The sequence below is a fragment of the Patella vulgata genome, chromosome 5, assembly GCF_932274485.2.
Source record: "Patella vulgata chromosome 5, xgPatVulg1.2, whole genome shotgun sequence".
Lineage (NCBI taxonomy): Eukaryota > Metazoa > Mollusca > Gastropoda > Patellidae > Patella > Patella vulgata.
In genome coordinates this window covers 50,797,417-50,823,586 of record NC_065883.2, presented here as the reverse complement: position 1 = coordinate 50,823,586, position 26,170 = coordinate 50,797,417, and the positions used below count along the sequence as shown (strand labels likewise).

Sequence of the window (26,170 nt, the reverse complement as noted above, 5' to 3'; positions counted from 1 at the left end):
TTTTGATATTGAAGTTACCCTGGGAACTAACTGTAGTGTGGATCAGCACAAGTCAGGGGTTGACATGGTTCCCAGGTTTCAACAGTGTTATAGTGAAGCCCTTCTGTAAAACTGTTATTATATTTTCAGGCTGTTAGTCTATTATCGTGTTTAAACTGGGATTCAGATGGTCCAACATGTTATTATTGTTTATCAACTATAGCCAATCATCTCTTACGTCTGCCACTGAATGCTGAGAGAGAAGGTATACCCATTTGATTAATGGAATAATTGTTTAGTAAATGACTGATTAAATATTATTTCTGTCTAATTTACTAATGTTTAAATTAATTTTGATATGTCCACATAGCAATGTGCGCATACACCATTCCATCAATTATTGGCTTGTTAATGCGTTAGAGGCTTCAGTATTTATATACCCACATTTAAAGATAGGTTCCCAGAAACCGGGTGGTTATTTCCAATAAAAGTATGTCAATTTTGGTATATATGGCAAGTACGCGGGAATGTATCTTTAAATGTGAATCCAAATAAAAATAAAGAAAGAGGAATCTTAAAACCATTTGAATAACATAAACTTTGATGGGATCCAAGTCATAATAAACATGATATGGTGACACCAGTAGGAGTGGTTCAAAACAAAGTCATGGGTATCACAAAACCACGATTTGGTTTTAACCACATAGAAATATGGTGGTATATTGTTGTCACCCTGTCCATCTGGCGTCCACAATTGCTTGTGGATGCTCTGGAGGCTTAAGTAATTAAAACATTATCATCTGATTGACTTTATATTTATTCATATTGTTCAATAATAATACCTAGATCTGCACCTGTTCCAGGCAGATATGAACGCTCTCCTATTCATCGTCATGTGTCATGGGTTATATCAAGACTCTTAAAAGCAGATTGACTTCAGCTGTTCGAATATTTAGGTCAAATTTGTAAATTTTAAAAAATTAAGGAAATAAAATGTCCTGTAAACAACTAAAAATTTGACCCAGATCCCGACTATACAGAAATGTAATACTGTATTGATTTTGGAAATAGGAGACAAATTCTCCAAACTACGGCCTATTGTGTTCATTTTCACGCCCGTTAGCGTTGATTTTTCACTTTTTTTCATATTCAATTCAAAATGATGGCGAAATCAAAATTCTTCTCTGAATGTTTTTTAGGCATTCCTTCAAGGATTCGGTAAATGTAACTCCCATGTATGTATGTAAGTAAAATATCGCAAAAACCTTAGGTATTTTTAACATTTCAAAATGGTGGCACTTCCGGTTCGATCGACAAACTCCATATTGTGTGTACGCATCAGTAATTTCTTATCTAGTACAAAAACAAAATTTGAAGGCAATCTGACCTACTTTTTGTCGAATATTTTTATACGTCCAAATTCGTTGCCCCTGCCTGTGTGTTTGTGTGTTGCCTACAGGCCATAATTCTTAAGTGATCATTTTACATACTTATTCCTTATACCCTAAGGATGATCCCTATTGTTTTTCGTGCATGCCCGACCCCCAGAGGCAGAGCCACGCCCATTTCTTGTATTTGTTTGTTTGTCATCTACAGGTCGCATTTCTTAACTTATCATCTTGAAACTTTGCACACCTATTCTTTGTACCGTAAGGAACATCCCAATCGTTTGGGGTACATGCCCTCAAGGGCAGAGCCACGCCCATTTTCTTTTTGTGTGTCTGTGTGTCGCCAACAGGCCACAATTCTTAATCAGTTGTCTTGAAAAATTTTGAAATTCCCTAAGGATGATCCGTATTGTTTTGGTGCATGCCCGACCCCAGTGGTAGAGCCACGCCCATTTCTTGTATTTATTTGTTTGTCATCTACAGACTGCATTTCTTAACGTATCACCTCGAAACTTTGCATACTTCTTCCTTCTATCCGAAGCAACATCCCTATTGTGGTGAATGCCCTACCCCCAGGGGCAGAGCCACGCCCATTTTGTGTGTCTTGAAAACTTTTTTATACTTATTCCTTATACCCTAAGGCTGACCTCTATTATTTTTGGTGCATGCCCAACCCCCTGGGACTGAGTCACGCCCAATGAATGTGTGTTTCGCCTACAGGCAGCAATTCTTAACAGATCCTTTTGAAACTTTGCATGCCGATTCCTTATACCCTAAGGATGACCTCTATTGTTTTTATACGCCCACATTTTCATGTGGACGTATATTGTCGTCGTCCCTGTCCATCCGGAGGTCCGTCCGTCCACAATTTGTTTGTGGACACTCTACAGGTCACAATTCTTATTCGATTTTGACGAAACTTGAAATATTGGTTTATCTCCAAAAGATCTTGGCTGCTTTCAAAATTGGCATGTATCGGATCAAAACTTCATGAATTATGGCCCCTGTTTGTACGAAAAATCACGTTTTTAGCTTGTGGACCCTATAGAGGTCACAATTTTTATCCGATTTTGTTGAAACTTGAAATGTAAGTTTATAACCCAAAGATCTCGGTTCCTTTCCATATTAGCGCATATAGGACTGTAACTTCCTGAATTATGGCCCCTGATTGTACGAAAAATCGCGTTTTTAGCTTGTGTACCCTATTGAGGTCATAATTTTTATCCGATTTAAAAAACTGTATTATTATATCACCGTTACACCGTAAGGACAGTTGAGTTCGAATTTTGTGAAAATCGGCCCAAAACTGACAGACAAAATGGACGTCCTTCGTTCTCAAATAGCCTAAAAATATGGTATATCAAGTTTGTGGACCCTATAGAGGTCACAATTTTTATCCGATTTTGTTGAAACTTGAAATGTAACTTTATAACACAAAGATCTCGGTTCCTTTCGATATTTGTGCATATCGAATTGTAATTTCCTGAATTATGACCCTTGATTGTAGGAAAAATCACTTTCTTTTTAGCTTGTTCTCTATCCATCTCTCGAAAATGTGGGCATATCCTGCCTGGCAGCCGCTGGTTCTTTGTGTCTCTGTGTGTTGCTTACAGGCCAAGATTCTTAATGGATCGTCTTTGAACTTGGGATATGTATGCCTTATAGCCTAGGGACGACAACTGCATGTCCCGACCCCCAGTTGCAGAGCCACGCCCAATTTTTGTGTTTATCGTTTACAGGCTGCAATTCTGAATGGATCAAATAGGTAATCGCCATATGTATTCCTTATAGCCTAAGGGCATAAACTATTGATTTTGGTGAATGCCCCAACCCTCAGAGGCAGAGCCACACCTAATTTTTGCCTTTAGCGTCCGAATGTCACAATTCTGAATGGAATATCTTGGAACTTGGTTAGCACGTTTGCGCTGTATCATAAAGCCTGTCATTGAGTCAGCTGGCGTGGTTTCAAATCCCCGGTTGTATGTGACAAGGAGTAGGGTCACCTGTCCAAACTCGTGGGTTTTCTCCGGGTCCTCCGGTTTCCTCCCACTGCTAAAGACCCCATATGTTAGTCCCGAAATGACCTAGTTTGTGTCGAGTGGACGTTAAACCCCCATCTCTCTCTCTCTCTCTGTTAGTGCAGATATAGGAGACGAATTCAACAAACTACGGTACATTGTGTTTATTTACAAGCCCATTAATGTAGGTTTTTCACAATTTTTATACGCCCACATTGAAATGTGGTAGTATATTGTCATCACCCCTGTCCATCCATCAGGCCGGCCGGTGTCCACAATTGCTTGTGGACACTCTAGAGGCTAAAGTTAATATCTGATTGACTTTAAATTTATATGAGACGAAGAAGCCTATTGATTTTCAATGATTTCGGATAATTACTGCCAGAGGTATGGCCCATGATCACTTTTGTGGATGCTTTAGAGACCATAGTTATCATCTGATTGATTTTATATTTATACACTGTGTTTACGCCGATATATAATCGTTTTGATTGACTTTAGATTGACACACAGAGTTTAAGGTCTCGAGACGAACAAGTATATTGATTTTCAATGATTTTGGTAGCTAAATCCATGATATTAGATGTTTTATATACTAAACGTTAGCATGGGCCAAACAAATTCTAATGATTTTCTGATAATTACTTAATTAGTTGTTTCTCTTAATCATATTTTAGTGTATTATAAATGTTTCATTACCAACGAAAGTAAGAATGTGACCGGCCACAGCTAAATGAGTCGAAAAGCGCACGAATCAATAATGAGAAAAAGACAAAATAAGTGAAAATATTGATTTTGATGGAAATTGAGATTTTCACCAAAATGAGTCGATAAATATACTATCTATTGACACAAAAGATCAAAATAGCAATAAAACATTTTAAAACACCTGTATTTGAACGTTTTGTAAGAGTACTGTATTCTTAAATCTGTCCAATTTCTTAAAATTCTCGGCGAAATTAGTTATTTTTCTTCGCTCGCAGCGGGACAACCGGTCATTCCTCTTGCATAATAATTGGCATTGGTGTAAAGCGGAGCGTCTCTAGTTTACAAATATGATCAAAATATTGTCGATGAATTGATTTTTAAAACCCCTAAAAAATATAAATAGACTCTGCCTGTTGCCATACTGTCTACACAACTCGTTTGCTGATTGGCCCAGACACCGCGTGCACGGCATTATCGATAAATATTTGTTTTTGGCAATAATGTTTTTGGGTACCTACATGCGATTCACTTTGATGAGTGGCAGAAAAAAAATTAATTCTGATTGTATATAGATTGCCGTTGAGTGTTAATCGAAACCATGTGGCTGATTATGTAAATTAATCGACATTCGAGTGTGTGTCATTGAGTAATACTATTACTAATCAATTGTTCGGGTCAATGATAAAGCCATCGCCAATTCATTATTTACTCTGAATAATTAATCCAAATGGTGATTATTTGATATCTCATATCATCTTTAAAAAAATAATCTATAGGCCTTAAATGGAAATAAACAAAATGGCCAATAATTTTCTTTTCGAAGAGAATTTTATTGATAGCTGAATTCTGTTTACTGTCGCTTTTTCATACGGCATGCAAAGTAATTAATGCATCTTGGATATTATTGTTTAAAATTCTCTTATCACCATGGGTCGAAAAAATGAGAACGACCAAAGGGCGGAAATGCGACGATTCTCGAGTCTGCCATTGAGTATCCTCTGAATAATGTTGATATTTACATCAAAGCCAAAATGCACGAAGCATTTTTTAACTATGAAATTGACATTTCTATAGGGACTCATATTTTGATAACGTCACGGTACCTGAAAATGATAATTATATCGTACACACAAAATCTTATTTTAATTCACGTGTTAAATGAACACTCGTACAGCAGTGGCGGCTTCTTTGATGATTATCCAATCAACAATCTTAATCTCCTTACCACTAGCTGGCACTTATATAAGGTGCTAATTAATTGATGAGATTAACTGAGTTAATCTAACCGAAGTTACAATATACACAACAGACTACTAATATATAGATTGTTCTTCAGTATAACACTATCATGTGAATATTATGCCGTATGTGTTGTGGATGTTTCGTTACGAAAGGAGTGCATTTATTACGATTTTTGTCGTCAGCACCCTTGAAATCCTAAATAAAAAACATATTAAATGACAAAATAGCAAATAAATTGCGGAAATAGTCGGATCAAATTTTTATTACGATTTTCGTCTTCAGCACCCCTGAGAACCCATGGAAAGATATATTCAACGACAAAACAGCAAATAACTGGCCTGGTTGCTATGGGATTTTGTTTTGGAACATACCAAATCTTTGACTTGCTTTTTCTCAAAAATTACTTTTGTGAGTTAGGTAGCTTCTAATGGACACAGCTCAGTCAATTTTGCCCAATTCAAACAAACTATACATCAAATTGAAGGTAATGAGTTGGAGAATGTGAGAATAACAATAACTCAATTTTCAAAATTTCCTCATTGTGACTCAGCAGTATGCTATGAGGGGTCACAAATATGCGACAACTCATGTCAACTGCCCAAACGATTTAGCTGCTGTGGGCGTATGTTTCTTTGCCTGACAACCTGTCTTTCATATTCAATTCAAAATGGTGACTGTGAGTTGACCTAAATCAAAATTCTGCTCTTAACGTTTTTAGGCATTCCTTCAAGGATTCAGAAAATGCAACTCTCATATTTTGTCGATTTTTTTTAAAACTTTGATCCTTAATTTCTTCAAGGGGAGATAAGTTACAGGACTCATATTTTTCAATATTTCTAATTGTCCCCTGGTTCGTCTGTCTCTGTTTGTCCGTCCGTCCCTCTGTCCGTCACACTTTTTGGGACACAATAATTCTTTAATTGAGCTAGAATGTTCAAACTTGGTGCAGGTGTTTATTAGGTCAATTCCTTGATGGTGGGGGTTGGATGGCTGAATGGTTATTGAGTCGGTTGTACGTGGCAAGGAGTAGGGTCGCCTGTCTAACCTCGTGGGTTTTCTCCGGGTCCTCCGGTTTCCTCCCACTGCTAAAGACCCCTACGCCCAAGCGAATTATGTAAATAAAATCAAACCATATGTTAGTCCCAAAATGACCTAGTTTGTGTCGAGTGGACGTTAAACCCCATTTCTCTCTCTCTCTATTTTCTGCTTAGGGTAAGCAGTAGTGCTCCTACGGTTAGGACTTTTTGTTATTCGAATAGCTGTAGCTATTAACCGGTTAGTAACCGTTAACCGTATGGTATCAATTTTAAACATAAAACAGAGCTTGTCAGGAGGTGCGAGTCATTACTCGTGCGCATGCTATACTCGCCTGAAAGGCATTACACGCGCAAAAATTTCAGGAATTTTTTCAGACATGTACAATTCTCTAATGAAAATTTAAACTATCTAAGGCCATAGTTATTTATTTACCTGGATAACTTGGTTCATTTGAAACATTTTTTAATTCAATATAACGATAATATACAAAACAATACTCTATTTCCCTTCGTACGTGACAGACGGCGATAATATTACGATTACACAATGTTACTAAGAATAGAATAAAGTAAATTGGAAGGCGTCTATTGATTGGACAATAAAGAAATAATTCCTCACTTGCAAGTAGAATTTTAATGATTGGTTAATTTAACTAAAAACCAAAGTAGAATTCTTGCGAGAAATTACGAGATATGAAACTTGTTGAATGTCGTAACGAATCTAGTATAATGTCATTTTCTAGCCTTTATGATTATATTTTGAATGGTGGTTACGTTTTGAAGTAAATAATAAACAAGGTAGAATATAGTTAGAAATGCCGAGAAGTATTTAGATTGGATTAACAGTAGCAAAAGTCAGAACAAGGTCCGTTGACTTTCCGTATGACTACGACGAGTGCTATTAATAGTATTATTTTTTAGCAGTCAACATCGTAGGACGACTGTTACATTCTAAGATTTTCAAACATCAAATACAAAATGACGAGCAAGTTTTGTTATAAAGAGGAATATAATCAGACGCAACTCTATGTAATGGGGGACATCTCCGAATAACCGTACTGTTGAATTCGAACCATTTAACCGTCGAGTTCTAACCGTTTACGGCTATCCGACTAGTCGTAAGAGCACTAGTAAGCAGAGATAAGCAATTTGATTGGTTGATGCTTTGGGACACGATAACTTTAGTTCTTATTAAGTGAGAGTGATGAAACTTGGTGTATAGTTTCATTACATCAATACCTTGACTAAATTCGATGATGAGCATTTTCTGCGCAGGGTAAGCAGAGCGATAAGCAATTTGATTGGCTGAAACTTTGGTAATTGAGGTAGAATGTTCACACTTGGCGTAGATGTTCATTAGGTGAATGCCTTGATGGAGTTCGATGATGAATATTGTTTGCTTAAGGTAAGCAGAGATAAGCAATCTGATTGGTTGATGCTTTGGGGCACGATAACTTTGGTTATAATGAAATGAGAGTGAAGAAACTCCGAATATAGATTCATTATATCATTACCTTGACTAAGTTCGATGGTGAGAATTTTCTGCTTAGGCTAAGAAGCGATAAGAAATTTGATTGCTCATGACTTTGGAACATAACAACTCTGCTTGAGGTAGAATGTTTAAACTTGATGTAGATGTTCATTAGGTGAATGTCTTGACTAAGTTCAATGATTACCATTTTGAGCTGAAGCTGAGCAGAGCTAATCAGTTTCATTGGTCGATGCTTTGGACAAGATAATCTTGATTCTATCTGATAGAGAGTGATGAAATTTAGTGTATAGTTTGATTGCGCGATACTTTTGAAAAAAATAAATGTGCGATTAATTAATATCTATTTTGGGATTTCGGCAGGGGACATCAGCCTCACTGTTGGGTTGTTGTAACAGGTAATTCATTCCAAGCCTTCGGTGCACTGTACAGAAATGCTCATCCCCATATGTTTTGTTGGACTTCATAGTTGGCAAGTTGAGTCTGACAGCTTCTGATGTTCTTGTTAAACGTTTCTGTGTTTGGATACAAATGAGTTCTTTTAAATACACAGGAGCTGAGGGATCTTAAATTAATTTAAAGGTTAAACATAAAATTTTAAAGCGACATCTTTGTACAGCGGGAAGCCAATGTAGGTCTCGAAGAACAGGGCTGATATGTTCATGGAGACGTGTCCGTGTCACAAGATGTGTCATAGAACAACAAATCCTATTGATATTACATGTTTTGCATACTAAATGTTAGCATGGGGCAAAACTAGAAGCCAAATAAATTCTAATGATTTCTGATAATTACTTAGTGTGTGGTAAATGTTTTCATTACCGACAAAAGAAAAAGTATGTGACAACCCCTGTTGACTGCCCGAACGACTTAACTGCTGTGGACATATGTTTCATTGCCTGGCAACCTATCTTTAACAGATTTTGATTGATGTTGATCGAGTTTGAATTTTGTATAAATTGAACCGAAACTGCCCAACAAACGGCCTCTCCTTGAACGCAAATAGTGTAAAAGTATGTAATACCAAGGTTGTGAACCCTCTAGCGCTCAGAATTTTTATCTGATTTTGATGAAACTTAAAATACAGTGGACTCTGTCACATCTGACCTCTGAATACTCCGGCACTCTGTGAAATCCGACATCATTTTCATGTCCCGATTTATTTCCTTATTATGTCAGCCAAAAAATCTTTTAGTAATCCGTACTCTGAATATTCCGAATTACGACATCAATCAGCCGTCCCGTCACATGATTTCCATTGAATCAACACTGTATAATCCGGCCTTCAATCTGTGGGTGTGAAGCCACAAAAGATTAACAAGCAATCACCAATCAATTATCGGTGAGATTAAAACTCGCTCGCGTAGGTCTTTGTTGATTACTTTGATAATTTTATAATCTCTTGTAAGACAGTTGTGACAAATACTCAAGAATACCCACAAATTTTCCCACGAATTATTCACAGTCGTAAAAATATTCCTAGCACCTATCCGATCTGTGTGACGACGACCTGGACATAGAACAACAGATTTGACCTATTCAAAATTCCTACGCATGTTAAATGAAATAAAAATTAATGTAATAAAATTTTGAATGTACAGAAAGGTTTATCATTTTTAACTTTGGGGATTCGAAGCTACATTATAATAATACTTCCGGTTTTCGAAGTTACAATAATACTTTTGGTTTTGAGAAAACTGAGTATTCCGACTCCCTGCGTAATCCGACATATTGTAACGATCCCATTCGATGTCGGAAATGACAGAGTCCACTGTAAATGTTTCAGTAATTCCATAAGGGTGTTTACACAAAAAATCAATCTTTCTCAAATGTTTTCCTTTTCAGCCCAACTAGAGGCAACCCTAGCTACATTCTATACTCCTACACCACCTATATCAGAAGCTATTATATTTGAATATAGAGATCCTATCAGTCGACTAGCTCGCAGGTTCTTTCACCATCTTTTACGGTGAGTAGATTACATTACTTGTGGTACAATCAAATAATGCTCTATGAAGGTGGTTTTATTATACGCCCACATTTTCATGTTGATGTATGTAGTCGCCGTCCCTATTTCTCAGTCCGTCTACAGGTCCCAATTTTTATCTGATTTTGACGAAACTTGAAATATAGGTCTATCAACCAAAGATCTTGGTTCCTTTCGATATTGGCATGTATCGGACCATAACTTCATGGATTATGGCCCCTAAATGTACAAAAAATCACTTTTTTAGCTTGTGGACACTCTAAAGGTCACAATTTTGATCCGATTTTGATGAAACTTGAAATACATGTTTATAACCCAAAGATATTGGTTCCTTTCGATATTCGCACACATCTAATCGTAACTTCCTGAATTATGGCCCCTGATTGTACGTAAAATCGTGTTTATAGCTTGTGGTCCCTCTAGAGGTCACAATTCTGGTCCAGTACTATTTAGTCTAATAGTATATATCACCGTTACACCCTAATGATGGTTGAGTTCGAATTTCGTGAAAATGGGACCAAAATGGCCGACACTTGTACGCAAAAGTGTAAAATATGGTATATCAAGGTTGTGGTCCCTCTAGAGGTAACAATTTTTATCCGATTTAAAAAAACATTTTAGTATATCACCGTTGCACCCTAATGATGCTGGAGTTCTAATTTCATGAAAATCGGACCAAAACTGTCTGACAAAATGGCCGCCTCTTGAACATCTGGTATATCAAGGTTGTAGAGGTCACAATTTTGATCCGATTTTGTTGGAACTTGAAATGCATGTTTATAACCCAAAGATATTGGTGCATTTCGATATTCGCACATATCGGATCGTAACTTGCTGAATTATGGTCCTTTACTGTACGAAAAATTGCGTTTTGAGCTTGTGGTCCCTAAATAGGTCACAATTTTTATCCAATTTAAAAAACGTGTGAATATATCACAGTTATAAAATAACAATGGTTGATTTCGAATTTCATGAAAATCGGACAAAAACTGATGGACATAATGGCCGCCCCTTCTACGCAAATAGTGTAAAAATATGGTATATCAAGGTTGTGGACCCTCTAGAGGCCACAGTTTTTATCTGATTTGAATAAAACTTTAAATATATGTTTTTATCATAAAGATCTTGGTTCTTTTTGATAATCACACATATCCGAATATAACTTCCTGGATTATTATCCCTGATTGGTCGAAAAATTGCATTACTAGCTTGTGTATTCTCTAGAGGTCACAATTTTTTTTCCGATTTTAAAACTGTTTAGATATATCACCATTTCACCATAATGAAGGTTGAATTGGAATTTCGGGAAAATCGAAATGAAACTTCCCGACAACATGGCCTCTCTTTGTACGCAAATTGTGTATAAGTATGTAATACAAAGGTTATGGACCCTCTAGAGGTCACAATTTTTATCCAAAAATCTCAGTCCCTTTTGATATTTGCGCATTTCAGACCATAACTTTCTGGATTATTACCCCTGATTGTACAAAAAATCGTTTTTGTTTTTAGCTTGTTCTCTATCTATCTCTTGCAAAATGTGGGCGTATCCTGCCTGGCAGCTGCTGGTTGATCTTAATAATAAATTTCACCAGCGATGGGAATTCGCCTGTATATTCCGGACATGTCTAATGTTATTTTCCAAGCGTCCTAAATTGTCCGACCAGGAATATGCCCAATCGGACATCAAGGTATGGTGAATAATATTCAAAATTCTAAAATAGATATAGTGTACTGAGTGTATATCTACCACTCAACCCGATTATAGTAGATAATAGGATGGATTGATTAGGTAATTAAGTGAATAACTTACTTATCGTGTTATACCGCCTATACCCCTACCTTGATTAACTAGTTAATCTGCCTTAATCCTTTATCGGACATTTGTATTAATATTGCTAGAATTTTTGCTCTTTTAATTAATGATAGCATTCTATTGTATTAATTAATATCTCTGGCAAGTTAGTAGATTCACATATTTGTACTTAAATCAAGTTAGCGAATGAGTGACAGATGGTGACATAAAAAAGAGTTATAATGTGGTAAACATTCAATTCTAGGTTGATAACAGATATGTCATTGGAAGTTTCTCCAGTAAATTTCCATTTCCATATAAGGGTGGGTTTCAACGTTATTAGCCTAAATTGACCAATCTCTTTGATTATTTACAACATATTTGACCGATTAGATAATTGAAGGTCCAAAACCCAAAGCTACAAAACTATCATACTTGGGAGAATTCGCTAGACAATAGACAGATTCTGGAAGGGAAAAGATGTAGCAGTTTCTATCAGCAGACTCACCCGGCGAGTCTGGCAAGGCTCTACATGGCGACTAAAACACTCGCCATGGCGACCAAATATATTTTCTGGCTAGTTAAAATTTTCACTGTAAGTTTTTTTTCTCGTTTTAAAATAATTACAAAGTTTTTTTTTACAAAATTGAATTTGTAACAGGTATTGCCTGAGTAGAGCGAAGCTGATTATTGTCAAATATACAACCCTTATAGTCCATGTGACAGACCTGGGATTTTGGAACATCATTACCAATTTGATGAATAAATTCAACCATGATTTTCAGTTAGCCTGGTGGCTGAAGTGTTGAAATTTGGTTGATGGACTTCCGGGTTACTTTGCTAAATTGCATTTTGGCGGCCACCTTTAAAGATGGCCGCCGTTATTTCATTGAAATTGAGCGCATCGGGGAAACCTTCATAACTCCTGAAAAGATCGACCTATGGATATGGAATGTGGCTCACAATGTTCACAAGAAAATGCTTCTTCTGGTGATATATGATACTTGTTGTTGAATGAATCATATATTTTCCAAATCAACAGATTATTCTGGAAAAAGCAACCTTTTGGCATTTTTATTTTCCCAGGTTTTCATGATTTATTTTATAAGTTTACTACCAAATCCTGTTCAGAGTAATTTTAGCCAAATTATGTGTGTGGTCTTCTTAAGTTATTCAATTAGCATAAATAAATACGCCCAGTGGTCCTCCCTATACAGCTGCGGTGGCCGCAAACTCAACAAAAGTCGTAAGTAGACTGTCAAATTTAAAATGTTGAATGTCGGCGAGGCAGGGCACAAACTTAGTGAACTTTTAGCTAGTGTGTCACAATCGAAACTATATTTGGGGACGGGTTGTTTCTGTGCCAAAATTTGTCCCTAAAGACAATTTTGAGATTATGTCACTTCTGTGACGTCATTTTCGCTTGGGGTTTTGTCCGATGTCCAAAATGACCGCAAGGGAGCTAAAGATGATCCGAACAATTATAGGCCAATCTCAATTCTCCCCACAATTTCAAAGATATTCGAAAGGCACTTGAGCACTCAAATTCAAACTTATTTGGAAACCTTCAATGTTCTTTATGCTTACCAATCTGGATTTAGATCAAATCATTCATGTGCTACTGCACCGATCCGAATGACAGATAATTGGCTTGATGCTATCGATAATGGTGCGATGAGTGGTATAGTGTATCTTGATTTTAGCAAAGCATTTGATCTCATTGATCATAAGCTTATTGTTGAAAAACTACATCTTTATCGATTTGATAATAATTCACAAATTTTGATTGAATCATATCTTGACTCACGGAAGCAAAAAATATGTTTAGGATCAATTACCTCCTCAATTACTACAGTCAAATGCGGGGTTCCACAAGGGTCGATCGTGGGTTCTCTCCTATTCCTTATTTTTATAAATGATTTCCCACTCAATATTGAATCAAGTCAGATAGATTTGTTTGCTGATGACAGTACCCTGCATTGTTCACACAAAGATATTTAATCCATCGCCAATAATCTCCAAAATTATCTCTATTTGGTTGCTAAATGGTGTGAAAACAATGGGATGGTAATCAATCCTTCGAAAACAAAATCAATGCTGATTTCATCAAAACACAAAAGAAATCAGAAAAACCTAACTTTATCACTCCATGGTGAGAAAATTGAGACGGTTACTACCGCAAAATTACTTGGAATTCAAATTGACCAAGACCTTAATTGGGAAGCACAGATAGCAGATATGTCTAAAAAACTTGCATCAAAAATATTTCTCCTAAATAAGATAAAAGATCATTTACCTTACGAGACAGGAATTTTGTTTTATAACAGTTACATACTACCAATATTTGATTATTGCTCTATTATTTGGGGAAATGCTACCAAAAGTAGATTAGACATTCTTTTAAAATTACAAAAGAGGGCAACAAGAACTATTCTTGATGCACCGATTGAAACTCCGTCCACCTCTTTATTTACTAAACTCGGTTGGCTTACCCTTACACAGAGGATTCTTTACAATAAAATTGTCTTAGCATTCAAAATTATTACATTTAATACTCCACTTTATCTAAATTTCTATATTATTGAAAAATCTCTTGTTTCCAAAACGGATATCTTGCTCCGTTCACAGACCAGTAAATCTCTTTTTCTTCAAAATTGCAAAACGGAATCCATGAAACGTACTTTTCATTATTCTGCATGTCTTTTATGGAACAATCTGCCTTTTGATATAAAGATGTGTAAAAATGTTGAAAATTTTAAGATTAAACTGAAAAGTCATTTATTTTGCACACTGAAGGAACCATAATATTCAACTGATGACATACTTATTATTTTTAACTTGCAACTGCATTCTATTTTATTTGGTGTGTAATTATAGTGTTCTTCCTATTTTCTACTTGTATAATGTATATGTTTTGAAGTTTGGGAGTGACTTATCAAACTTCCCACTTTAAAATGCTATTGCATTTCTAATGATTTTAAATTTATCCCGATATTACATGTATATATGTCTTTGTAGCTTAGGAGGGACCTATGGAAGATTAGTTTTTTTGCAAACTAAATACGTTGCCTCATTAAATAAAGTTTTTATTATTATTATTATTATTATTATTATTATTATAGTATCATGCAAGGTAAGGCTTGTGATATATCATGTATAGGGTTTTCGTAGCCACTGAATTTAAAATTGAATTATTTATTGGAATTTTCGATGAAACGGAAAGGTTTGTTCCGCACAGGTATTAGCTTAGAAGGGACAAATACAATTTGTAGAACCAGATATTTGATGTTAGTGAACCCATTTTTTCTAGGACACCTGTTTCACACGAAATCTTATTTTCTATCCAGACGAACCTTCAGTATAATAATCTATATGCATACAAAGTTTATGAAAATACACATTCAAGCAGCATTTAATATGGTCTACCACCTGTAGGACACTCCCTTCAACTTAAAAATAAATTGTTTATTGGAATTTTCGATTAAACGTAAACTTTCTGTAAAATGTAAAATACTCGACTAATATACCAGTTGTAACATGTTTAATATCATATCTTTCCACGCGAATTAACAATAAATTGTTCATTCGATAAAACGGAAACATTTTTTATACTTGTAAAATAAATACCTATTGTGTATATGATACGTTGAAGTCTACCATGTAATACGGAAATTTGCAACACGTTTATAAGTGTTTTTAGCTTATGCATATATCTTAATAATTCATCAAAAACGACATAAATTCATAACTACGCGAGAACATTGACTAGTTTAGGGACCCCCGAAACTACCATACTCCTTTTGAGTGTCCATCCCTGAAAAGGGAGGCAAAAGATATGATGTTAAAATGATAATTCATATATTATTTTACATTTATATATATAAAAAAAATGTCTCCTTTTTATCCAATGGACAATTTATTGTTAGTTCATGTAGAAAGATATGGTGCTTATATATGGAAGGGGATCGACGCCACATTAAAAGACATGTAAACACGAGTAGAAGTTACTATGTCAGCATATGAAAGTGTTGTTTTGATGATTTTTCCATGTTCGATTTTACAAAATAGAAAAGTATTGTCCACTAACGAAAAAACACATGTACAAATGCGCCTTGTAACGTTTGTATTTTCTACATCTGATCTTTCAACTGTTGTAATTTCTACTAGTGCATAATCGACATATGTAACTTCGACATCGGTATTTTCTTCCAATGTAATTTCTCCACATGTCACATCCATCAAGGCGTGGTTCCGATTTTAGCCGAAGCTTGCGTCATAAAAACAAAACCTCCCTTCAAGTAGTCTCAGTCATCCAGACAATATGGCTCCTCCGCGATAGCTCCCTCGACTAACAGGCTTGGATGACCGAGGCTACCCTTCGAGGAAAGTCATTCAGTCGTTATAGTTACTACACTACAGTTCTACACTCGTTACTGATAGTACTAGTAGTAGTAACTATAACGACTCAACGACTGAACGAGTGTAGAACTGTAGTGTAGATAGTGCTACCATCTGACAACCAAAAAAAGAAGAAAGACCTGTGTCACTTATGTAGTATATTTGTACGCTTATGTGCTCTAAGAACAAGTTTTTTGTGGAAGATATTCAAACATAAATATACCTGATTATTATTGTCCATGGCTACGATTGAACGATGTCACCAATGTGGAGCAGACGACAGGGCCGACAGGGGCGGTTCTTTATTCGAAACTATAACTATGCATTCAAAATTATGTTAACGACATGAACACCAGAAATGGTGAATTCAAGACACATGAAAATAACAAAGAAAGCAAACTATTAAAAGTTGTATTAAAATTTAGCATAAAACAATATGTTAGTGTTAACTTCCGTTAAAAATTATTGATGCTCCCCATGCAACTTTCTGGTAGTAGGAATGACTTTCCTCGAAGGGTAGCCTCGGTCATCCAAGCCTGTTAGTCGAGGGAGCTATCGCGGAGGAGCCATATTGTCTGGATGACTGAGACTACTTGAAGGGAGGTTTTGTTTTTATGACGCAAGCTTCGGCTAAAATCGGAACCACGCCTTGATGGATGTGACATGTGGAGAAATTACATTGGAAGAAAATACCGATGTCGAAGTTACATATGTCGATTATGCACTAGTAGAAATTACAACAGTTGAAAGATCAGATGTAGAAAATACAAACGTTACAAGGCGCATTTGTACATGTGTTTTTTCGTTAGTGGACAATACTTTTCTATTTTGTAAAATCGAACATGGAAAAATCATCAAAACAACACTTTCATATGCTGACATAGTAACTTCTACTCGTGTTTACATGTCTTTTAATGTGGCGTCGATCCCCTTCCATATATAAGCACCATATCTTTCTACATGAACTAACAATAAATTGTCCATTGGATAAAAAGGAGACATTTTTTTTATATATATAAATGTAAAATAATATATGAATTATCATTTTAACATCATATCTTTTGCCTCCCTTTTCAGGGATGGACACTCAAAAGGAGTATGGTAGTTTCGGGGGTCCCTAAACTAGTCAATGTTCTCGCGTAGTTATGAATTTATGTCGTTTTTGATGAATTATTAAGATATATGCATAAGCTAAAAACACCAGGATATACTCTAGAAAGTACCATTTAAATTACAGTCAGTTTTTTCAAAAGAAATTTCGAGTCTGGTTGTAGAGAACCCTGTCGTTCACCTCACGGAGCAAAGATAAGCCTGTCCTATCCTAGGTATCATATGTGTAATTTTATGTCAACTTCACAATTGTTAGTATAAATACAACATTTACTTGACAATTATCACAATTTTCATCTGGCCTTAAAATATTTTAATTGGATTTGTGTTCCTGGTGTTATAAGCTTTCCAAATATGTATTTTTTGTTTAATAGGGAGGACCTTGTAGCGGAACTGTGTTTCTAAGCAAGCTAAAAATTTTGGTTGCAGGCCTACTAGACTATACGACAAAAGTTGCCGGGCATAGAGGCGTTAATGTAAAAACGGACCACATTACCATTTCTGAACGAATAAGAGATCTTAAATTCTTAACAACTGGATATATACTATTCAAAAAAAGTAGGGGATATTTGATTTTTAAGTGTTATTAAAGTCACCTAATGAAACTGACGAAGAAACAAATGACAAAATGAAATGAAGTTCACATTCATCGATTTATTCCAAATGATCGTTAGACTAAGTAAGGCACAGACTGACCATTATAAGGGTAAAATGATACCCGGGGTCAAACAGCAAAGTTACCACAGCATCACAACCAAGTCAGTAACGGGTAAATCCTCCTCTGTTTGCCAAACAAGCATTGATCCGACGTGGCATACTCCTAATGAGACGTCTAAGGTCATTTTGGTCCAGATTGTCCCATTCCTGTTGCAACGCAGCAGCAAGTTCTTGGACATTGGCAGGACGTTGTTGACGTTGACGTAACCTCTGTCCAAGCATGTCCCAGACATGCTCGATGGGGGAGAGGTCGGGACTCAGTGCTGGCCAAGGTAATGTGGTGATGTTCTGTTGTTGGAGGTAACCTGTAACGATCCTGGCCCTGTGACATCCTGGAAGATGAAACGGCGGCCATGACGTCGTGCGAACGGCACAACATGGACTGCCAAGATGTTGTCCCGGTAGTACTGGCCTGTAACACGCCCTGCAACAACATGTAAAGCCGTTCTTCCAGCAACAGTGATGCCTCCCCACACCATAACAGAACCACCCCCAAATCGATCATGTCTGATGACGTTAACGTCTTGGAAGCGCTCGTTTCGACGACGCCACACCCTCCTACGTCTGTCCAAAAAATCAACCGTCTGGCCACTCACTCTCACACCAGTGTCTGTTTGAAGACGAGCGCTGATCTGATTTGCTGTGATGACACGATTTCTCAAGGCCAAGGTACGGATAAATCGATCCTGGGCTTGAGTTGTCGCCCTTGGTCGACCTGAACGTGGTCTGTCCTGTACAGATTGTGTATCACGGTATCTGGACCATAGCCTGCTTATGACAGACTGAGAAACATTCATCGTCCGCGCCACAACCGCCTGTGTTGTGCCGATCTGTAGCATGCCAAGGGCACGTAACCTTTCATTTTGGGTAAGCCGACGCATATCAAAATTTGTTTTCTGGTCACTAAAACAATTAAACTGATGTTTCCACCCTGGAATTCAATGCCACAATGACTGTAACATTCAAAGTCCGAGTCGTGCAAATCTTGGGTTGGACCCCCATGATGATCCCAAGCATCACCTGCATTCCATGCGGTAGCTATTGGTGCGTTTGGGCGTCACATGTAACTGGAAATGTTTCTTCTGTTAGGTTCTATAGTGACTTTTTTCGTAGTCATTTGCATATTTTAGTATTATGCCCCCAAAATCAAATATCCCCTACTTTTTTTGAATAGTATATCATAAATAATTCTCAATACGGCTTAAAATGGTGCAAAGGCATAGTAGATGAAATTAAAATGACTCACTATTTTGGTGAAATGTCTTGTGATCTGTGAGATCCAAAATAATCAATTCCATATTATGCCCCATTGTATTGTTTATGGTGTGTGTGTGTGTGTGTGTGTGGGGGGGGGGGGGTCGCATAGGATGTGTCATTTTTAGCAGTATCATTAACATCATTTTCAGCATTATTTTTGAGTTTTTATTCATGTTCAGTGACTCTGAAAACCTTATAAAAGAGACATTATAAGCTATATAAAACAGTCATTCATGTTATGAAAATTCTGACCGCCATTTTGAATTTTCCCCATCTTGGATTTTTAAAACTCTTTGTTTAGATTAAACAAACATTGTGAAAGAGCTAAATCTGCCTATTGCAGGTCTTTCTTTAGGCCTGAAATGTTTTCTAAATTATTATTTAGACATTAATTAACTGACCCAGGCCATAATCAACTCTCGATGGCATCGGATTTCTCCGATATTAAATAAATTAGAACGTATCAGTCATATTTTGATTTAATCTAAAAATGGAGGAGCAAGACTTAGCTTCGAGCAACCAGTACAGTTGTTGAAATTATTGCACGTGTCTTGTCAAACCTTCAAAGGCTAATATCTTCGCTTGCAATAGAGTAATTTGAATGAAATTGTCAAATTATTCATTTTACATTATCTATTTTCGAACTATTGTAGCAAGAATGGCTAGCTCTTTATCTAAATCTTACGTAATGAATCTTTAATTGAAGCTCATTGGATAGTACATGTCATATCAAACAATGAAATGACTATTATCTGACATATTGGCCATTTTAGGAAATATTGTCGCCATTTAGAATTTCCGCCATCTTGGATCTGGGACACTCATATTTGAGATTATTTTTTATGATCAATGTTTCTGATATCTATTCAATCACTTAAGTTGACCAAACAGATAATTTGGCTTATATGGGTCTGAACATACGAACAGACATGAAAAAAAAAAATCGAAAATGTTGCTTTTTTCAGATTAATCTTTTATTTTAAAACTGATAGTATTGATTAAACAACATATATCATATACCAGCAGATGCGGAATTATATTATGAACATTTTGAGATATATTACATATCCATATAGGTGAAACTGTTGAGGAGTTATGAAGGCTTCCCCGACTCGCACTATTTCAAATAAGAAAAAAAAACGGCGGCCATTTTTTTTTAAAGATAGCCGCCAAACTGACATTTGGCAAAGTGACCCGGAAGTCCATCAACCTATTTTGGACACTTTAGACCTAAGGCTAACTGAAAATCATAGTTAAACCAATTCATCAAATTGGTAATGAATATCTGCCTGTCACATGGACTATTATAATTAATTTTCTCAATTGATACAAAAAATGTTAAATAATTTAGTTTTTTCAAAATTGATTTTGATTTAGATCTGAATTCTAACATTAATTTTGTTTTTAAAAAAAGAACAAAAACGTGTGAGAATTATTTTCATTGACGTAAAAAATATGTGACGTCAGTGATTAGACGCGTCATAGAAATAGTTCTATGAGGCGCGTAATCTCGCTTGGGCGAGATTTGGTGTGTAGAATTATTTTTGTTAGTTATGTGATCTCGTTTGGCCGAGATTTGGTAAGTTGACATGCGCATTGCCTGTTTTACCCAGTGTATCCGGTTCTGGTCTGAATTTTTTTTTAATCAACAGTCTGTGGGTGACATTTTCAATTACGCTCCTGTGTTACCGGAAAAGAGCTTTGCTCAAGCACCGCGCTTTGCGTGGTGCTTTAGAGCTTTGCTCTATATTAATAAAATGAATAAAAAACAAAATCTTTTAAGCTCTTTCTGAAGAAAAGAATTTTTTACAGCTAAACCAAAGTTTAATGATGATATTCATTTTGTACATTAATTAATTGTTTTCTTTAAACTGTTCAGTATGTTGTGTTTCATTCATGATAAATGTCATTGTAATTTTTAATATTGTTAAAATTAAAATTTATTTAAATCAAAACTGGTGTTCTTTTTTCTGCATTGTTTTATATTTAGCATTATGATAAAGATTAAAAAAAACAACGCGTAATATCTAGTAGTGATTTACGTTACAGACTACAGTTAATAGCATTGTAATTTCTGGCTACTAAAATTTTGGTGCTGGCTAGTAAATTTTTAGCATTTAGTAGCCAGTGAAGACTAAATTTTCCATGCCCATATTGACCCTTGGAGTCTGGCTGAATGAGGTTTGAGAGAATGACTTTATTCTATTATGCGTTGTGCCATATGTAAGCAGCTATGATATATAAAATGTAAAAACGAATTGTTGCATTGTTATTCCTGGTAAGACAACCGTCTTAAGAAAACAGTAAGAAGTAAGTACACAATGTGAAGCAGAAGCAAAGACAGCTAGAGACAAATTCTAGACGATCACAAGGCTACTAAGATATGTATTAAGAAAAGATGCATGGGTCATACGTAGGATGTGGCGACCGGTTTTCTCGCGTCCGGTCTCCACGTCAGAAAATAAAATACTATAATAGTTTGATGCGTGTACAAAGTTTCAAAAAGATTTCTTTAATGAATACCTCATGAAGTTTGCAGCATTTTATCATTCCCTTTTCTATAGTTATATAGTATTTATATTCCAGATACGCTAGATTTGATAAAGCATTTTTACTAGCAGTTGATATTGGTGCTAGAGATCTCTATATGGTAAATGTTTTTTCTCCTAGTAATAGTATTCAATTATCACTAAAAAGTTTTTTATTAACAAGTTTACCTTAAATATTTTTATTTTTTTTTTTACATTCACAACAGATGATTTTCAATGATTATTTTCCTTCTTTCATGAAATTTCTTGTCACTTATTAAGGCAAATTAATACTGGTATATAGAAATAATTGTGGGGGGTCACGGTGGCTAAGTGGGTAAGACGCTGGCTCGCTAGCCTGAAGGTCGGGTGTTCGATCCCTGCATTGGCCGAGAAAGTTCATCCAGATTTTCTGGTGTGGTTCCACCTTGTCAGTGATGCAGGAGGGAGGGTCTGACAAGGACAGCTGTCTAGTCGTTCGGATGGGATAAAAAATCGAGGTCCCATGTAGGTCCCTTGTACACATTGGCTCGCACGTAAAAGATCCCTTGATAGTTGGAATTTGATATAAGAGTAGGCCGTAGTGTCGCTGTCCGGGCAAAATTTCCCTCTTAGCACACTGTATGCCGTATGCCCTTCTTCATTAGCCCAATTCGGAGCAGAACAGTAGGACGTTAAAGTTAAACCCCATTTCATTTCATTTAGAAATAATTGTTACTGATACGGTCTAAACTTGTATTTAAGGATATTTATTATATGCCCTTCTTCATTAGCCCAATTCGGAGCAGAACAGTAGGACGTTAAAGTTAAACCCCATTTCATTTCATTTAGAAATAATTGTTACCGATACGGTCTAAACTTGTATTTAAGGATATTTATTATATGGCCCTGGATAAAGGTGAAACTGCCTTAGCAGATGTAGCAAAGAGAAAGGCACAACAAGTTGATTCTGAATCACTGGGTAGGAAAGTATTATATTAAATTTTTATACGCCCACATTTTCATGTGGACAGATATTGTCGTCGCCCCTGTCTGTCCGTCCACAATTGTTTGTGGACTCTCTATAATAGGTCACAATTCTTATCCAATTTTGATGAAACATGAAATATAGGTCTATCTCCAAAAGATCTTACCTGCTTTCGATATTGGCATGTATCAGATCGAAACATCATGGATTATGGCCCCTATTTGTACGAAAAATCATGTTTTTAGCTTGTGGACACTCTAGAGGTCACAATTTTCATCTGATTTTGGAGAAACTTGAAATGCATGTTTATAACCCAAAGACCTTGATTCCTTTCAATATGTGCGTATATTGTATCGTAAAATCCTGAATTATGGCCCCTGATCGTATGAAAAATCGCGTTTTTAGCTTGTGGTCCCTCTAGAGGTCACAATTATTATGCAATAGACCGTATTATAAATGTAAACAAACCCGTTTCTGCTACTGTCAAAATGGCAAATTGTTGCGTGATCAACTGCTTCTTGGTGATATTTTTGGAATTAGCCAAAGTCTATGTTCACAAATTATAACAACTTGGTTAAAGATCTTATCCAGATTATTGCAGAATTTAATAAATAGGCCATCAAAAGAAGAAATTAAATTCTGTCTTCCCAAGTCTTTCCTGGGCCCGGGTCCTAGAAAATTCTTAAAGTAAGCACAAAGTCATGCTTCACTTTTTCTTACGTAAGAAACTTATAAAAATACCGTCCCTAGAAAAATTCTCAAGACCATTCTTACGATAGCACAAGTCAAGTATAAGTCTAAGCACATTGTGACTGGTCAAGTTTACCATAAACTGAGACTACGATGCTCTTTAACGTCATAAAAACAACTTTGGTGTGCGAATTACGTCTTAAATTTGTCGTCTGCTTCATTGACGTCATATATAATGTTCATTTCGATGCATTTGACATGTCCCCTATTCCATATAAAATGTGCCACAAGATAAAAAACGCAGACACATACAAACTAACAGAATAATTGTGAGAGCGCCTGATCTTAAAGTAGCCTGTGTGTTTGTAGCCTATTGTTTACTAATTGGCAAATAAATAAAATGGTTTCAGGGTAGGCCTAGAAGCGAAATTTTCTATAGCATTCTTAATTTGAAATTTCTTATGGAGAATGATTTTCTCTGTCTTGTAATTGTCTCTTTGGTATCAAAAGGTGTCAGAAATGCCGTTGAATAACTCTATGGTCAGCCATCTTTTTGAAGCAGAACAGACTTAAGGTTGGTAAGCAAGCCGTATACCTTGCTTGGGACTTGTGCTTAGATTGACTATGTTTAAGAACGAAGTTGTGCTTAAGTTTTTTCTTGGAACGCATAATAACGTTCTTGTGCTTACAACGAAGTCTACTAAAATCTAAGCACAAGAACGTTCTTAAGAATTTTCTGGGAACACAAAATAAGGTAAGTTTACTTAAATGCAAAGTCTACTTAAATCTAAGCACAAGAACGTGCTTAGTGCTTAAGAATTTTCTAGGAATCGGGCCCAGGAGTTAGTTCCAACAGCCTGATCTATTATTGACTGTTCAGAGTTCTAACATTGAAACATCGAATAGCCTAGATATCCAGGCAGCTACATGATCTGACTACAAACAGCACAATACTGTCAAGTGTCTTGTTGACATAATCCCAAATGGATGTATCCAGTTTGTATCTAGATCTTGGGGAAGGAGAACTAGTGACAGGTACATTGTTTTGAATTCAGGGTGGCTTGATTCTCTTGAAGTGGGAGATACTGTGTTGGCAGATCGAGGGTTTCCGATTGCGGAAGATTTATTATTACAGCGTGTTCGTATAATTATATCCCCCCAGGTGCAAGGGGCACAGAACAGATGAGTCGTGAAAATGTTCTAAAAACAAAAACTATTGCTAATCTTGGAATACATGTAGAGCGGGCTATAAATAGACTCAAATGGTTCAAAGTACTGTCAAGTACTATTCCTATTTCTTTAGTACCCTTGACGGATGACATACTGATTATCTGTGCTGCCATGTCAAATTTGTTCCCACCCTTTGTGAAATAAAGAAAACTATAAAACTGAATGTGTGATAGTAAACAGTGTTTTATTACTGTTATAATAGTTTATTGATTTTATTACATCTAATATATCATCTGTTTATGAAGACCTTGGTGATGATGCAAATAAAATATAAGCTTATTCAAGACAGTTCATAATAAAATGTATTAACATACTAAAAATAACAATGTATCATTGATGTAAGTTAACCAATTTTGAATTGGTGTGGTGATTAGAATGGCATGTTGCACATTTTATCCATTTATTTATAATTATCTTCATATTCATTTATTTCCATTATTTATTTTGAATTTTCTCATGAAACACTTGCCTTTACTATTATTATGTAGATTCTTGAAATATCACAAAGTAAATACATGTATATATACTCTTCAAAAAAAGTAGGAGATATTGAAATGCTAATACCTATGCAGGTTGTGATATGATAAATAGTCATGGACACTTGACATGCTTTGAGAGTATGTTCACACATGAAAAACTTATCGCCCCAACAGAACCATTGAGTTGCATGTGCGACACACAATAGCGCCATATACGTGGGAGGGGTTCATTGTCAAATTTGACACTTCAAGGAAGGGTTGATGAAAACTGCCGCTTGCTGGTTTATCCTATCCATATTTCCTATCGGTTCTTGCATAAGATTTACTGTTTAGCATATCTTTGCTTTAGTGTGTTACGTTTAATTTGATTGGGAGACGTGTTTGTCGACGTCAACGTCAACCGACAACACTGCAAGAATTGGCTGTGGCACTGCAAGAGGAGTGGGTCAGATTGCCCCAAATCATGATTGGACGGTTGATTAGGAGCATGCCACATCGAATTGCTGAATGTCTGAGGATTGGTGCAGCAATTACTCATTATTAAGACAAAAATCAAAAATGTCCATTTTCACTTTTGAAAGTATATCTGTTTGCAAGTGAAATGGGGCTGTCAGATAAGCCACCCATATGAACTGTTTATGTTCATGTGTAGGCAATTGGCCTGTTATTAACATACACTGGTTACCTCTAATAAAAACAGCAGTGCATTTCCACAGTTTTGTATTGTTTCTGAATATCCCCAACTTTTTTTTGAAGAGTATATATATGAAGCAAAATTATATAAGCTTTTAGCTTGTTTTGTAATCATATCATTATAATTGTCATGGTAGCCTATATTTGATATTAAATTTTATGAATAAATATTGTTTAAATATAACCAGGCATATGTTACTTCATTATAAATGAAACAGATTACATCTAGACAAATTGTCTTGTTGTTATTTACTATATTCAACACAATAACTACCGAGCTCGGCACTTTAAAAAATTGCTCAGAGAGGGAGTCCTTATTACAGTAAAACTTAACCCCAATAATCATTTTATACAAAAATTTATGCATTCTAAGTTTGAACACATGACTGACAAAACCATGTGTCGTTATTGTCAGAATCATATGAGACACAGGAAAAATGAAACCATATACCGCATTATCG

At 35.9% G+C, this 26,170-nt stretch overlaps 1 protein-coding gene across 4 annotated transcripts in view; it reads left to right on the top strand.

Moving 5' to 3' along the window:
• The window catches only part of LOC126821159 (WD repeat-containing and planar cell polarity effector protein fritz homolog), a 161,899-nt gene that overhangs the window by 87,516 nt on the left and 48,213 nt on the right, over positions 1–26,170 (top strand). For all 4 annotated transcript variants that reach the window (XM_050549525.2, XM_050549526.2, XM_050549523.2 and 1 more), the window contains exons 20-23: positions 130–244; positions 9,707–9,830; positions 21,709–21,772; positions 22,521–22,611. In XM_050549525.2, the coding sequence (XP_050405482.1) occupies positions 130–244; positions 9,707–9,830; positions 21,709–21,772; positions 22,521–22,611 (394 nt within the window). The remainder of the gene's footprint in view (positions 1–129; positions 245–9,706; positions 9,831–21,708; positions 21,773–22,520; positions 22,612–26,170) is intronic.